The 14,228-nt window shown below is 54.8% G+C and overlaps 2 protein-coding genes across 10 annotated transcripts in view; one reads left to right on the top strand and one right to left on the bottom strand.

Annotated features, from left to right (window-relative positions):
• MED15 (mediator complex subunit 15) overlaps positions 1-992 on the top strand; it is a 64,230-nt gene extending 63,238 nt beyond the window's left edge. For all 8 annotated transcript variants that reach the window (XM_079762728.1, XM_079762726.1, XM_079762727.1 and 5 more), the window contains one exon: positions 32-992. In XM_079762728.1, the coding sequence (XP_079618854.1) occupies positions 32-168 (137 nt within the window). In that variant the 3' untranslated portion in view covers positions 169-992. The remainder of the gene's footprint in view (positions 1-31) is intronic.
• A 156-nt stretch (positions 993-1,148) lies between these two features.
• On the bottom strand, positions 1,149-7,076 carry CCDC74B (coiled-coil domain containing 74B; the record flags this gene model as incomplete). 2 transcript variants are annotated; one of them, XM_079762732.1, is made up of 8 exons in its annotated part: positions 1,149-2,292; positions 2,397-2,453; positions 2,532-2,614; positions 2,690-2,876; positions 3,491-3,650; positions 4,524-4,583; positions 5,684-5,728; positions 6,818-7,076. In XM_079762732.1, 8 exons carry the CDS (start codon positions 7,074-7,076, stop codon positions 2,154-2,156), a joined length of 990 nt encoding a protein of 329 aa, XP_079618858.1. In that variant the 3' UTR covers positions 1,149-2,153. The 2 variants fall into 2 exon arrangements, with proteins under 2 accessions (XP_079618858.1, XP_079618857.1); XM_079762731.1 differs by having other exon boundaries at positions 2,532-2,876.
• Between the last annotated feature and the right edge of the window lie 7,152 nt (positions 7,077-14,228).

Below are 14,228 nucleotides of genomic sequence, written 5' to 3'. Positions count from 1 at the left end.
ACAGTGCTCAAGACCCACTGCTCTGTTGCAGACGCCAACCCCTTCCTGCAGTCGGTGCACCGATGCATGACCTCGAGGCTGCTGCAGCTCCCCGACAAGCACTCAGTTACAGCCCTGCTCAACACCTGGGCGGAGAGCATCCACCAGGCCTGCCTCTCGGCTGCCTAGCCGCCACCGCTGCTGCGTCTCGGGCTGCCAGCCCACCAGGGACCACGGGTCAGCTGGCAGCCTTGGGGCCACAGAGGATACACACCTGTGTTGGACCTTTCTAGGTGTTGGCTCCCCTAGAGAGCCTGGGCTTAGGTTAGCTTTCCTGCTTTTATCTTCTGCCTTGGGGACCTACCAAGCGTTTCCCCACACTTGAACCGGACTGGGACAGGGGCTCTGGAGTCCTCTGTGGTAGGAGTGGCCGACATGCCCCCGGGCCTGCGCTCCTCAGGCTGCTGTCCCTTTGACACCTGCAGGGCCCCTGTCCTCCCTGCCTCCCAGGGAGAAGTCAGGGCCCTGTTACAGCCCTTGTGTGTGTGCCAGAAAACACTCTGCCCATTTCTGTAGGAAATCCTGAAAACACACAGAATTCTCTGCTCGTGGTGTTGGGTTCATACGGGGCCCGCCGTGGGGAGGCCCCCCATCCAGGGGCACCAGTGTCTCAGAAGGAAGTCTGGCCTGTGGATGGTTGCAAGTCGCCACTACCAGCTGGACCTCACACCTCACGGCATGTTCCCTTCAAGCCCTGGGGCCTGCTCAGCACTGGGGGTCCTGGGGAGCAGAGGATTCTGGGGGAAGCCTGTCCCTGGCACCATGTGCACTAGCTGGGCTCACTTTTGGGTCAGGGTGCCATCCTCTGGACCTGGTATCCTCAGAGCCACTCCAGAGAGGGAGGGCTCCCTGATGAAGCATCAGCCAGCCCTCTGGTGTCAGAGGTTCCCTCTTTTGTATGTGCACTACTATATCTTCTGTGGTTCTTATAATAAATTTATTATTCCTGTGTTTCTCATGAATTTGTCACTGTGCCCCGCCCACCCCGGTGAGTCCAGAGCCTACTATTCAGTGAGGGGTGTTGTCAGGGCTGAGCCAGGTCCCCCACCTTGGAGATGGCCATGGATGCCCAGACCTTAGTTCACCCTCATCTGACTGTTTTTTGTGTTTTGTGTTTTTTAAATATATTCTACCGATTTTTAACAGAGGAAGGGAGAAGGGATAGAGAGCCAGAAACATCGATGAGAGAGAAACATCGACCAGCTGCCTCCTGCACACCCCCCACCGGGGATGTGCCCGCAACCAATGCACATGCTCCTGACCGGAATCGAACCTGGGACCCCCCAGTCCGCAGACCGACGCTCTATCCACTGAGCCAAACCGGTTTCAGCATCTGACTGTTGATGCCTCATCCTGGTTCACCTCCAGGTGTCTGGCAAAGTCCCTGTTCCCTGAAGCTGGAGGAGGCAGAGATTAGCCCTGAGGAACACCCGTGAGATGTAAGAGGAAGCTGCTGTTCTGGCGATTGAGGGGTTGATGTGAGGCCCTCACAGGGTCGGGGCATCACGGTTTAAGGCCCAGCACCCTGCAGAGGACCATTCTCCTGGGGCCTTGACTGTGGCCCTCCACAGGGGGCCGCTGGGCTCAGCAGTGTGGCTCATGGCCGATGTCAGTGTGGACACGATGTCGCCGAGGTAGGTGGACATTGTCTTGCCCTGAGGAGTGTCTGGTCAAGCGAAGACCCGAGTGCCTGTGCCCGGAAGGCAGCCCGGGCAGGAAAGGCCCCTGAATCCCATAAGGGAGTGCACACGAAGCTTGTTTCCAGGGCGGCCGCCAGCGCCCTCTCCCCCAGCCCCCATTACAGGGCGCGGAGCTGGGGGCCTCCCAGGGCAGCAGCGCCTGACCGCCAGCGAGGGACTAGACTCGGACTGGGAGAAACAAGCTTTATTCTTCAACAGGTGAAGTAATACTTCTAACACGTTCTTGTGTAAATGCAGAATAGCAAAATACTGAGCAAGAAAATAAACGTTTTTCAGTTCTCAGACCAAGGACTTTATCTGCCGTGCGTTTGGTTTATGTGGAGTTTTTCTGGGATGCTGCCTAGAGAGGGTGAGTGTCCCCAGCTGTGATCTGGGCCTGGCGGGACCACAGTGCGGGCTGCGCGGGGCAGGCCCTCAGAGCACGGAGCGGTGCAGCCGCCGGCTCTGCACCACCTGCAGCCTCTTCTGCCGCTCAGCAAAGTTGTTCTTCAGGGTCTGCTTCAGTGCGGGCAGGATGGCGCGCTCCGACACAGGAATGGGGCTCAGGATCAGGCTGGCAGGGGCAGAGGGCGGACAGCGGAGCCAGGACTTCCTTTCTGCTGTGCCCCGACCCCTCCTCCTTGCAGGTGCCCCACCGTCCTGTGCCCCTGGACTCACCATTTCCTCGAGACACCCTTGCTGGGGACCTTGGGGAGCTGCATAGCTTCCTGGTCACTGGGGAAGGAAGAAGCAGTGAGCCCTGCACAACCAAGCCCCTGCTGTGTGGGGACAAGAGCCACACTGGGCACTCACTTAGGAGAAGCCGGGTCAGCCTCCTCGGAGCCAGCCTGGGATGACCTCTGGGTCCTTTCCAGGAGAGACTTGAGATGCTGCAGCTGCAAGACAGGGAGAAGGCATGGCGGCCAAGGCTGCAGAGCCGCCAGGGCTGCGCCCCACCACCCGAGCCTCACCTCTTGGGCCTGCAGGAGGTTGGCATTCCACAGCTGGCGGATGACCACTTCACACTGCTGAAGTGAGGTGGGTTTGCGCAAGTGGGGGGGCAGGTTCATCAGGCGGGGCACCCCCATCACCTGCTTGCTCTTGTGCTGGCTGCCTGCCACCGAGGGGGCCTCTGAGTTAAAGGTCTCCACTTCGTCTCTGAAACAGTCAGTGCAGCAGCCCACAGGTGGCCTGCCAGAACTGGTCTAGCCACCCACCGACTCTTAGGGCAGGGGCCTGGCTGCCTTCTGCTGACCAGGGTGCACTGGGGGGTCTCTGGGGCCAGTGATCTGGGCCCATCTCTTCCTCCCCTCACAAGGTGCGCATGCATGGTTCAAGCTGTCCTGACCCCAAACTTGGTAGAACTGGTCAAGAGGGAATCTAAGGACTGTGCAGAGAAGCAGGAGCCTGTCCTGCTGGCTGTACTACCTGGGGGACAATGGGGTCCCTTTTCTGGTGCAAAGTACAGACTCCCTGCTGCTTTCCAGGGACGTTCCAAAACCTGGGGTGTCCTGCTGACTGCCTTCCCATGGCCAAGTGAGTTTCCCAGGTGGAGCCTGGAAACCTGACGCTATGCTTGGTGAAAAGCAAGCTCGTTTGGAGGCCAAATTCTTTGAGAAAATGGTTTAGGGGCTGCTGCTGGCCCCTCTTGTGGGCTCAGGTCAGCACAGGGACCCTGTAGGACCCCCAGCTTAGTTCATGCTGGAGGTCAGCCCATTTGGAAGGCAAAGCAATGGGCTGGTTCCAGGTTGTGAACCTACTAAACGCCTTACTTGGAGGGCCTCTGGGCCCCGGGGGCTTTGTCCAACTTGCTGCTGTGAAGCAGGGCAGCAGCCAGAGTCTTCTCGTCCAGGTCCGTCTTCTGGGGAGCATCAGTTTTTGAGTCTTGCTTCTTGGAGCTGGGCTGAGGCCTGGCCTTGTTTTGAGAGTTGGCTACAGGTCAGACCCAGACAGGGCCAATTACTGCGGGCATCAAGCATTTGTGCCCAAGTCCTCCAGGATCAGCTGTGTGTGCCCAAGGAGCCCCCGCCCCCTGCCTCAGTTTCCTCCTGGTAAAGGGTAGATGGTAACAGAGCCTCCTGCTGGAAAACAGGAATGAGGGTCTGAGGATGAAGCCTGTGGGCGGAGCCTCCTGAATGCTCTGACACCTGAAATGGGGCCAGTCTCCTCCCAGGCTTCCGGAAATGCTGGGGGTGGGGTGGCCCTGCAGCTGTCCCCTGACTAAAGCAGAACCCCATTTGGGACAAAACGAAACTGAATGAGAGGCCCCGATCCAGCCGCACACGTTTACTTTCCCAGAACAAGACCCATGGCCTGCCTGGTTCCTACTTAGAGCCGGTGCGCTCCCGATAAGCATGCCTGGCCTCGCAGGAGGCAGCGTGGGGAGAAGAGGCTCTCCATGCTGCAAAGGACGCCGGGGCCATCGGGCCTGCGTCCTGCCTGCTCTGCGGGGTCACTACAAGCAGGGCAGCCAGCTCCCCACCCTGTCTCTGGAAGAGGACACAGGCTGTCAGTGAGTCTGCCCACACCCGCTCCCGGGGGCCTGCTGTGGGACCTTGTGCGCCTCGTTGACATCACTGTTTGGTTTCTGCAGCCTCCCTCTGGCTGACCCACAGCCCCGTCCCACCCACCTCAGCCCCCTTCTGGTGGCTTCAGCTCACCGCACCCTGCCTGGCTCCCTTTAGCTGCCCCTTAACCCTCAAGTCCTTGGGGCCTGGCAAAGGCACCAGCTCCCCACCCCCAGGGCTGCCTCACAGTGGGGCACGTGCCCTCCCCCAAGCACACTGAGGGTGCTGGCAGGCTCACCTGACATCACTGAGTTTGGAATGGGCTTGATGGACTGAAAGCTGGAATTGGTGATGCTACCTGTGGGCAAACACGCAGGGCTCAACCCCCGATGGCAGCAATGACGCTTACGTTCCACTTTCCCCAGCAGCTTCTGCACAGCAAGAGGCCGGGCCCTCCTGCGCCCGCCTCCTGGCCTTGCAGGCCCTGGGCCCGGGCATTCATGCAGAGCCCTCCCCAATGCTCTGGTGAGGCAGCCCCAGCCCCAGCCGGTGCCTGAGGGAGCCAAGGCCACAAAGAAGGGGGCTTGGGGCCTTAGAAGTAGGCAGATCCTGAAGGCACACAACCTCTCCTGCTGTCCCTTCAGGGACCCCCCTACACTGCAGGACCGGGACCGCTAAATGGGCGTCACTGTGTGTCTAGGACAGCTCACTGGAGCTGCTCTGCCCCACTAAAGTTGGGCCCCCACATCCCAACTTCCTGGGGGACACTCACCTCTGTGTCCCCCAGGAAGAAAGAGCCTTGACACCCCCCGCCCCCACTGGAGCACTCCAGGCTGGCACCACTCACCACTCAGTGTCAGGCCTGGCCCCAAATGTTAGGGGGGAGAACAAGCCCAAAGCAGTCTGGGCTGGGCTGGGCTGGGGGCAGGTAGAATGAATGGGCCACAGATGAGGGAGGACTTTGGACAAGTGGCTGCAGGTCTCTGTGACCTGCACTTTCTTCTCCCAGACCCACAGTTGCTTCTGAGATGGTAGGGAGGATATCTGCCATCCCAGGGAGTGAGAGACCAGAGCCACAGGGCTGGGCTGGGCTGGGCTGGGCTCCCGGCATTTCAGAGGGACACAGGAGTAGGCAGAGCAGCAGCCAAGTGAAAAGAGCTCACCAAGGCAGTGAGGCTGGGGAAGGCAGGGGCGGGGCTGGGCACCCCCACCGGCAGCCGTTCTGCCCACTGACCCTACTGTTCAGACCTCAGGCCTTGGGCTCCCTGAGAGTGGCACCTTCTGTGCTTGTCACCCAGACCTTGGCTGGTGCAGTGGTGTCTGTCTGTCCAGATCCTCCAGGAGCCCTCACCACTAGGACAGTGCGTGGGCCCCAGCAGCTGGTGGGCACAGGCAGTCTAGAGGGGCTGCCCTTGACAGTGGTGACTTCCCATCAGGCACTGTGGGCCTCAGTCTTACCTCTCCTATGTGACTTCTGATTCATTATTAGCTTGTAATGGAGATCTGGAAGCAAGCACATGTTCTCGTCATTTTCAAAGCCACAGCCATTTGAGAGAAGCTTGGTTTGCCCTGCCCACCCTCTCTCCGCTGAGTCCCCAAGAGGCCTCAGGGACCCTGCCCCAGGGGCCAAGCCTTTGCCTTGGGCACCTTAGGGCTGGGAATGCCTCTGGCTGTTCGCTGAGCCAAAGCCCTGCATGAGAGCCTCACCCAAAATCCCACCCTTCATCCATGACGTCTGCAGGGCACCCTCTGCCGGCGGGGGGGGGGGGGGGGGGGGAGGGGGCAGGGCGGGGAGCTTGGTTCCAAGGGTGGAGGGTTGAGTCAGGATGACCCAGCTTTTAGGAGCCCCTGGCCATGGATGAGCAGATGTAGTCAGTGCCTCAACCAAGTGCCCAAGACACGGCTGATATCAGGGAGGGACGGGGGAGACTCCAGAAGACATGGAGAGCTAAAGTGTGAGGAAGGCCAGAGAGAGGGGCAGGGTCCCATGGTGGAGGCCTCAAGTTCTGCTTCAGGCCTCGCCCAGGGGGCTGAGGAGCCTCGAGGGGTGTAAAATTAGGAAGTGGGTCTGCCCTGAGGAGACACAAGGGCACAGGGCACAGATGTCTGGGGAGAGGCTGGATGGAGCCCAGGGATCCTTCTGGGCCAACATGTCTGCCCTTGATCTGGGTGTGCTTAGTGTGTGAACGGTCACTGAGCTGCTCTTGAGGGTATGTTTTACTTCTCTAAAGAGTTTTAAAAATGAGGTGGGCCTGGCCCTGCCTACAGAAAAGAGGGCTGACCGGGTGACTGTGGGAAATGATGCAGCCAGACCCGCCCTGCCAGATGGGCAGTTTGACCAGGAGGCCACCTTCCAGGAAGACCCCATGGCTGGAGGGGAGGATTGGGGGGCTGGTCTGGGGTAGGGAGCCTGAGCCCCTACTTGGTAGGACCCGGGGTGGGCTTGCTGCCCTGAGTCCTCCCTAAACCTTGCGTGTTCTAGAGGCCATGTACTGCTTTGGTGCTGAGGACAGATACCGGGAAGGCAGGTCTTCCTGTCTCTCCGGTCCCACCGCGGGGGGGCGCGGTGTCCCGGCCGCCACCTGGACTCACCCTTGTTCTCCCGCTTCAGGTGATCAATCTCCTCGTGGAGTTTGACTAGCGTCTCGGAGTGCTGCTGCTGCAGGAACTGCAGGCTCTTCTCCAGGTCCAGCACCCGCTTCTGCGCCTCGCCGAGCCCGAGCTGCGCTGCCTGCTGCCCCAGGAGGTGGAGGGCCGCGGACGAGCGATGGCGCGGGCGCTGTGCGCCCCGGGAGCTCGGGGTCTCCGAGCTGGGGGGCGGCTGCCCGGCCGCCACCCCTGTTGTGCTCATCATGTCGCCGCAGCTGCCGCCGCTGCTCCTCCCCTCGGTGGCCGGGCAGCCCCGGCCTAGTGCCGCGTCGCCATGGAAACGGGCGCGACCTAGGGGGCGTGACGTTGATGGGCGGGGCGAGGAGTGCGGTGGGCGGGGCCTGAGGGGTTCTCTTTCGGCCTGGGGGCGCGGAACGTAACTTAAAAGGAATCCGCCCCGGCCGGCTTGGCGCAGCGGATAGAGCCTCGGCCTGCGGGCTGCAGGGTCCCGGGTTCGAACGTACCTCAGTCGCCGGCTGAATCCCCGGCCAGCAGTTTTCCAGGTGCGTCCTTTCAGGGTGGTGGTCTGCACTGCTTGATTGGCCGGCATCAGGGCAGGGGGTCATCATTCAATGCAGCTGGCCCTGAGGTCAGCCTGGGATGGTTTTGTTGCTTCTCTGGAACCGAAACACAACGGCAGAGGAACAGTCTGGGTCACAGTAGGAAGCCGGGTCCTGGGTGGCGGCGTCAGGATGTTGAAGGCAGCGGGAACGGCAGCAGGTGTTTGACCGGTGGAGTCAGACCAAACCTGGGTTCAACAAGCTCGGCACTTGGGTTCTGGCCAGGAAACAATTCAGAGCCAAGACCCCAACTGTAAGAGTAGTTGGGTGAGTTACAGAGGTAGGAAAGGTAATTCCTAGAAGAAATGGGGTTTAGGCAGCAAGTTCCAGAGGCAAAGGAGGGCCCTGGGAGCTTGGGAGTGAGGAAGCTGACGGTGAAGGGCCTGGGGGTGGGGGCGGGGGCGGAAGAGAGAGGGAATGGATGGGGGAAGGTGCAGGCGTGATCCCGGGAGGAAGAGTGTGGCAAACTTTAACTTGGGATCACTGTGCTTGGTCAGGTCCCCATGCGCCCCACCTGGAAGCAGCTGGCACCCCAGCCACCCATTCTGCTCCTGGCTTCTCAGGCACAAGCCACGGGGGGCTGCAGGCTATCCTTTCAGACCGTCTGCTCCCCCGGCCCCTGACCTCTGGAAGCCAGTCCCCTCCTTCACCTTACCGTTCCTAGTTCTTTATGACTTCTAGGCCCTGCACCATGAGGCCTTAGGGCAATGGGTGATCCTGCCTATTGTATCCCCAGTACAGCGGAGGGTGCACATAGTAGGTGGCTATTTCACAGCTGATGGATGTGTGGGCGAAATAGAGCATTTTATTTTTGCTTTTTTAAAAAATATATATTTTTATAGATTTCAGAGAGGAAGAGAGAGAGAGATAATAAACATCAATGATGAGAGAGAATAATGGTTGCCTCCTGCACGCCCCACACTAGGGATCAAGCCTGCAACCCAGGCACGTGCCCTGACTGGGAATTGAAACGTGACCTCTTGGTTCATAGGTTGACGCTCAACCACTGAGCCACGCCAGCTGGGCTCATTTGTGCTTTTGAGCGTGTTGGAGAATGTTTTCAGGTGAAGAAAATAGAGCGGGAGAGAAATGTGGACAGGAGGGTTGTGCAGGGAGATGGTCAAGAGGAGGGAGGATACCCCATCCTTGTGGGCAGGGATGGACTCCCGTCAGGGGGAGCGGAGAAGGGGGTGTAGTGGGGAAATGGTGCCATTGACACCTGACCCCAGGCCATCCTCTCCTGGGGTGTTTGGATCTCTTCTCTCGACTTAATGAGCCTGGTAATAAAAACCAGTTCATCTGTCAGTGCTCAAGCCAGCCTGACGAGATGCTCATGTGGGGCTGCCAAGTGCACAGTTCAGTTCCCAGCTGCATGTGACCCTCAGCTTCCAGAAGGCACAGAAAGTACAACACATGTTCCAGGATCACCAGGTTTTTGTGGGGGTTTTTTGTGTGCGTCTTTTTTTTTTTTTTTTTTTTTATTAAAGGACACTCTGACCTATTGAAGGACAGAAAGCAAAATTCTCATAGCTTAGACCAGGTGTGGGGAACATCTGGCCCATGGCCATATAAGGCTCTCAAAATCATTTGGTCTGGCCCTGCCAAGGCATTAGGGGTGAATTACTTAAATGTTTGACCAAATATAGCAGGCTAATTTATTATTTTTTTTTACGTCTTTATTGTTGAGAGTATTACAGATGTCCCCCTTTCTTCCTCCCCTTTGCCCCCCTCCACCCGGTTCCCAGCCCAGGCCTTCACCACCCTATTGTCTGTGTCCACAGGTAAGATCTTGGTTAATCTCTCCCCACACCCTCCTCCCTCCTTCCCTCTGAGATTCGTCAGTCTGTTCCATGCTTCCATGCCTCTGATTCTATTTTTTTCACCAGTTTATTTTGTTCATTAGATTTCTTGTTCATTTATTTTGATTTTTAGATTCGACTGTTGATAGATATGTATTTGTTGCCATTTTATTGTTCATGTTTTTTACCTCCCTCCTCTTTCTCCCTCCTCCCCATATTTCCCCCCTCGCCACCCCCCTCCTCCCCCTCGTCCCCCCTCCTCCCCCTCCTCCCCCTCCTCCCCCTCCTCCCCCTCCTCCCTCTCCTTCCTCTCCTCCTCCCTTCAACATTTCATATAATACTGGTTTGGTGGTGATGACCTCCTTTAGCTTTTTTAATTTATTTTTTTTAAATTTAGTAAATCTTTATTGTTCAGATTATTACAGCTGTTCCTCTTTTCCCCCCCATAGCTCCCCTCCACCTGGTTCCCATCCCACCCTCTTCCCTTACCTCCCCCACCCCCACTGTCCTCATCCATAGGTGTACGATTTTTGTCCAGTCTCTTCCCGTACCCCTCACACCCCTTTACCCCTGAGAGTTGTCAGTCCACTCCCTTTCTATGCCCCTGATTCTGTTATATTCACCAGTTTATTCTGTTCATCAGATTTTTAATTCACTTGGTTTTTAGATTCACTTGTTGATAGATATGTATTTGTTGTTCATAATTTTTATCTTTACCTTTTTCTTCTTCTTTCTCTTCTTAAAGAATACTTTTCAGCATTTCATATAATACTGGTTTGGTGGTGATGACCTCCTTTAGCTTTTTCTTATCTGTGAAGCTCTTTATCTGCCCTTCAATTCTGAATGATAGCTTGGCTGGGTAGAGTACTCTTGGTTGTAGGTTCTTGCTATTCATCACTTTGACTATTTCTTGCCACTCCCGTCTGGCCTGCATAGTTTCTGTTGAGAAATCAGCTGATAATCGTATGGGTGCTCCCTTGTAGGTAATTAACTGTTTTTCTCTTGCTGTTTTTAATATTCTCTCTTTGTCTTTTGCTCTTGGCATTTTAATTATGATGTGTCTTGGTGTGGTCCTCTTTGGATTCCTCTTGTTTGGGGTTCTGAGCACTTCCTGGACTTGTAAGTCTATTTCTTTCACCAGGTGTGGGAAGTTTTCAGTCATTATTTCTTCAAATAGGTTTTCAGTATCTTGCTCTCTCTCTTCTTCTAGCACCCCCATAATTCTGATGTTGGTATGCTTGAAGTTGTCCCAGAGGCTTCTTACACTATCTTCAAATTTTTGGATTCTGTTTTCTTTTAGCTTTTCCAGTTGAGTGATTTTTGCTTCTTTGTATTTCAAATCTTTGACTTGATTCTTGCATTCCTCTAGTTTGCTGTTGGGTGTCTGTATAATATTTTTTATTTCAGTCAGTGTATGTTTAATTTCTAGTTGGTCCTTTTCTATATCCTCGAGGGTCTCTCGCATATCCTCAAGGGTCTTGCTAAATTTATCGGCCTTTTCTAGGAAATTCTTGAAAAACCTTATAACCGTGGTTTTGAACTCTATGTCCAATCGTTTGTTTTCCTCCATTTCTTTGGTTTGTGATCTGTTTCTTTTTCTCCCCATTTTCGCTGCTTCCCTGAGTTGGTAGGGTAGCTTTGTGTGCTAGTTGTCCTATATGGGCCAGTGGCTCAGCCTCCCCAGTTACCTGAGGTGGACACTCTTGGTGCACCCCTTTGTGGACTGTGTGTACAGCCTTGTTGTAGTTAAGTCTTGTTTGTTGTTGGTATCAGTGGGAGGAGTTGACCTCCAGGCCAATTGGCTGTGAGGATCAGCTGTGTCTACGCCAGGAGACAGCCCTATTCGACTAGACTTGCAAAATTGTAAAAGCCTCTGTGCTCAGCTTGGATGGGGCGGAGTTTCAGGGTGGAGCTTCAGGGTGGACCCTACAGCCTTGGCTTCCTGTCGGCCCTGCCCTATGAGGTTCCTGGGTCTCCGTGTCCCTCGGTACTCGCTGCAAGCACCTCTGAGAGAAAGGTGCCCTTGAGTTTCGTCCACTACCAAACAGTCTAGTCTCTCCCCCAATGAATCTGGATTCCCAGATTCTCGCCCAGAACTGGGGTTCAGTGCAGTTGGAACTGGGGCTCAGTGCAGTCCGGAGCTTTTGTCTCCTTCCCGCTAGGGCAATCCAGCGGCACAGTCAACAGTCCGTCTTCTGCGCGCATTCACGTGCGCGCCTCCGGAGCTCTGCCTTTCGCCGCTCCCCTGAGTTTCCGCCTTACAGCCCAGATTCCCCCAGTATGAGCCTGGGTCCCCAGGGTCTTGCCTGGTACTGGGGTTCAGTGCAGTAGGAACTGGGGTTCAGCGCAGTCCAGAGCTTTTAGCTCCTTCCTGCTAGAGAACGCCGGCCAGGCCGTCAGCCGCCCCTTCCTCTCCGGCTCCGTCCTCCCCGCTCCGCCCGTGTCTCCATACCTCAGGCTTTTACGGCTCCTCTGATTTTCCTTGTGGTTTTCTCTTTCCTTCTAGTTGTAGGATTTCTAGTCAGCCAGCTTTCCTGTGGTTCTGGATGATGTCCGTGTTGTATTTTTGAAATTGTAATTGTTGTGCGAGGCTGCAGTTTAGGTTAAGGTGACCAGACGTCCCGCTTTTGGCGGGACAGTCCCGATTTTTAACAATTTGTCCCGCGTCCCGCGGTGTTTTAAAAAAGTCCCGATTTTTGGAAAGAATGCACGACAAGCTAGGGAACGGCGGGAGAACGGGAAGGGAATATACGGTTTTCGGTGGCCATGTGGCTATTTAGCCAGGATATGAGTTTTATATTATTTTTGTTAATTTTATGTTAAACAATAATAACAAATAAATTGTTTGAGAAACTGATTATCAAGAACTGCTTATCAAAGTTCGCATTGTTGATCAGTTGTTAGAATTCGACCACCATTGTTTGGACTTAATGAACAATGGCATTTTTTTGGGATTGGCAACGATGAAAACATTTTGTAACTGTCTCTCAGATGATACACATCGTACTGCGTGCTAGTAAGCTAAACAAGTGATGTCATTACAAATCAGCTATTCAGATAATTTAGGTAAGTAATTTATTTATTTCATAAATACATAAATTTTCTTTAATTTAGCAGACAGTACTCGTATTATTTATATTTTATAGTGGCGGCAAAAAGTCTAGCACCGGCCTTGAAAGTGACACTTACGACTTACGTTACTGCAAATTCATGACCTTTTAAACAACGACAGCAATCTACTAAAAAAAATTCACTCAAATGAGAAATATGCCAAAGAATAAAATAATACTATACATAATTTTTTATTTATTATATTTGTAAATTGTACTTATGTTGAAATTTAAAAAAATATATTACAATACTATTTTTGCGTTCTATGAAAATTTTTGTTGCTCCATATAGACCAAATTTTTAATCAAGAACACCCCCCCCCCCCCCCCCCCCCCCGTCAATGGTGTTCCGCTTTACCAATGTTAAAATCTGGTCACCTTAGCCGAAACCGGTTTGGCTCAGTGGATAGAGCGGCGGACTGAAGGGTCCCAGGTTCGATTCCGGTCAAGGGCATGTACCTTGGTTGCGGGCACATCCCCAGTAGGGTGTGTGCAAGAGGCAGCTGATCGATGTTTCTCTCTCATCGATGTTTCTAGCTCTCTATCCCTCTCTCTTCCTCTCTGTAAAAAATCAATAAAATATATTTTAAAAAAAATCTGGTCACCTTAGTTTAGGTGTTTAACTATGCCGCCATCTTGGTTTTTTCTCCTCCTTTAGCTTTTTGACTCAGCCTCTCATCATCTGAGCTGGGCACTCTAGGTTAGTGGTCACCAACCGGTGATCTGTGAGGTCTGAAAGGTTGGCAACAGCTGCTGTAGGGTGCCTCTGTGTGGGCTGTGTGCACAGTCTTGTAGTTGAGCCTTGATTGCTGTTGGTGTCTCTAGGAGGAGTTGACCTCCAGGCCAATTGGCTGTGAGGTCCAGCTGCAAGACAGTGGGAGAGCTGCTATGCAGGAGGCGAGGCCCGGCTCTGAAGCAAGGCAGGCTTGGCTCATGCTAATGCTGGTCGTGGGCCTTTTATTGATGGGTTTGGGGCACGCTGTCACCAGCTGCAGCTTGTCTGAGATTTTTAGCAAAGTCTGAAGCCTGAGCCAGGACAGGCCCTTCATATGGAAAAGCTGCTGCACACAGCTTGGGTGGGGCTGCAGATTGGCTGGGGCAGGATTCAGGGAATCCCCAGGGCGGAGCAAACAGTGTGCGCCATGCTGGTTGAGACTCAGATATGGCCAGTCAGCCCTGCGACAGGGGAGGTCACAGCACAGAAACATGACCCCTGTGGGCACCCCCATCTGGGTGAGAGCCACCCCTGAGTTCCTGCCCTGATGCCAGACAGTCCAGTTCCTCCCTGTATGCGCCTGGGGAGGGCAGGGGAGCGGAGTTCAGGAGGAAGGAGGGAGGGGCAGGCAGGAAGGACATGGAATGGCTCCTTTGGTCTCTTTGGCTCGGAACTTGCTGGTAAGCACAGGGTTTGCTTCCTTAGGGTCAGGGCCTTTGGCAGCGGTGAGATTTGCACAGGGTTTCTGGGTTCTTTGTGTTATTCTCTCAAGTTCTCTAAGTCTGACATTCTTACCCAGAACTTCACAGCAGCTTTCTGTCCAGCGTGGCAGGCACAGGGGCTGCCCAGTTAGCCGGGCCCTTTGGGTCCAGATGGTGATTCCTGGCCCAGCTGTGGTGTGTACGTGGGACTGTATGACAGATGACGTCTGAGCACAACCTTCCACGCTTGGGAGCAGGTCACCGAGGTTAACCCTAATTCCCAATGGGAATCACTCCCTCCCCGGTGACTGAGAATGTGTGTCATCCCAGGAATCGGTGACTTTCAAGGATGTGGCCGTAGACTTCACCCAGGAGGAGTGGGGCCAGCTGGACTCGCCTCAGAGGGCCCTGTACCGGGACGTGATGCTGGAGAACTACCAGAACCTTCTGGCCCTGGGTAAGAGGCTCC

The sequence above is a fragment of the Cnephaeus nilssonii genome (genome assembly GCF_951640355.1).
Source record: "Cnephaeus nilssonii genome assembly, chromosome: 22".
NCBI lineage: Eukaryota > Metazoa > Chordata > Mammalia > Chiroptera > Vespertilionidae > Cnephaeus > Cnephaeus nilssonii.
This window is presented reverse-complemented; position numbering and strand designations above follow the sequence as displayed.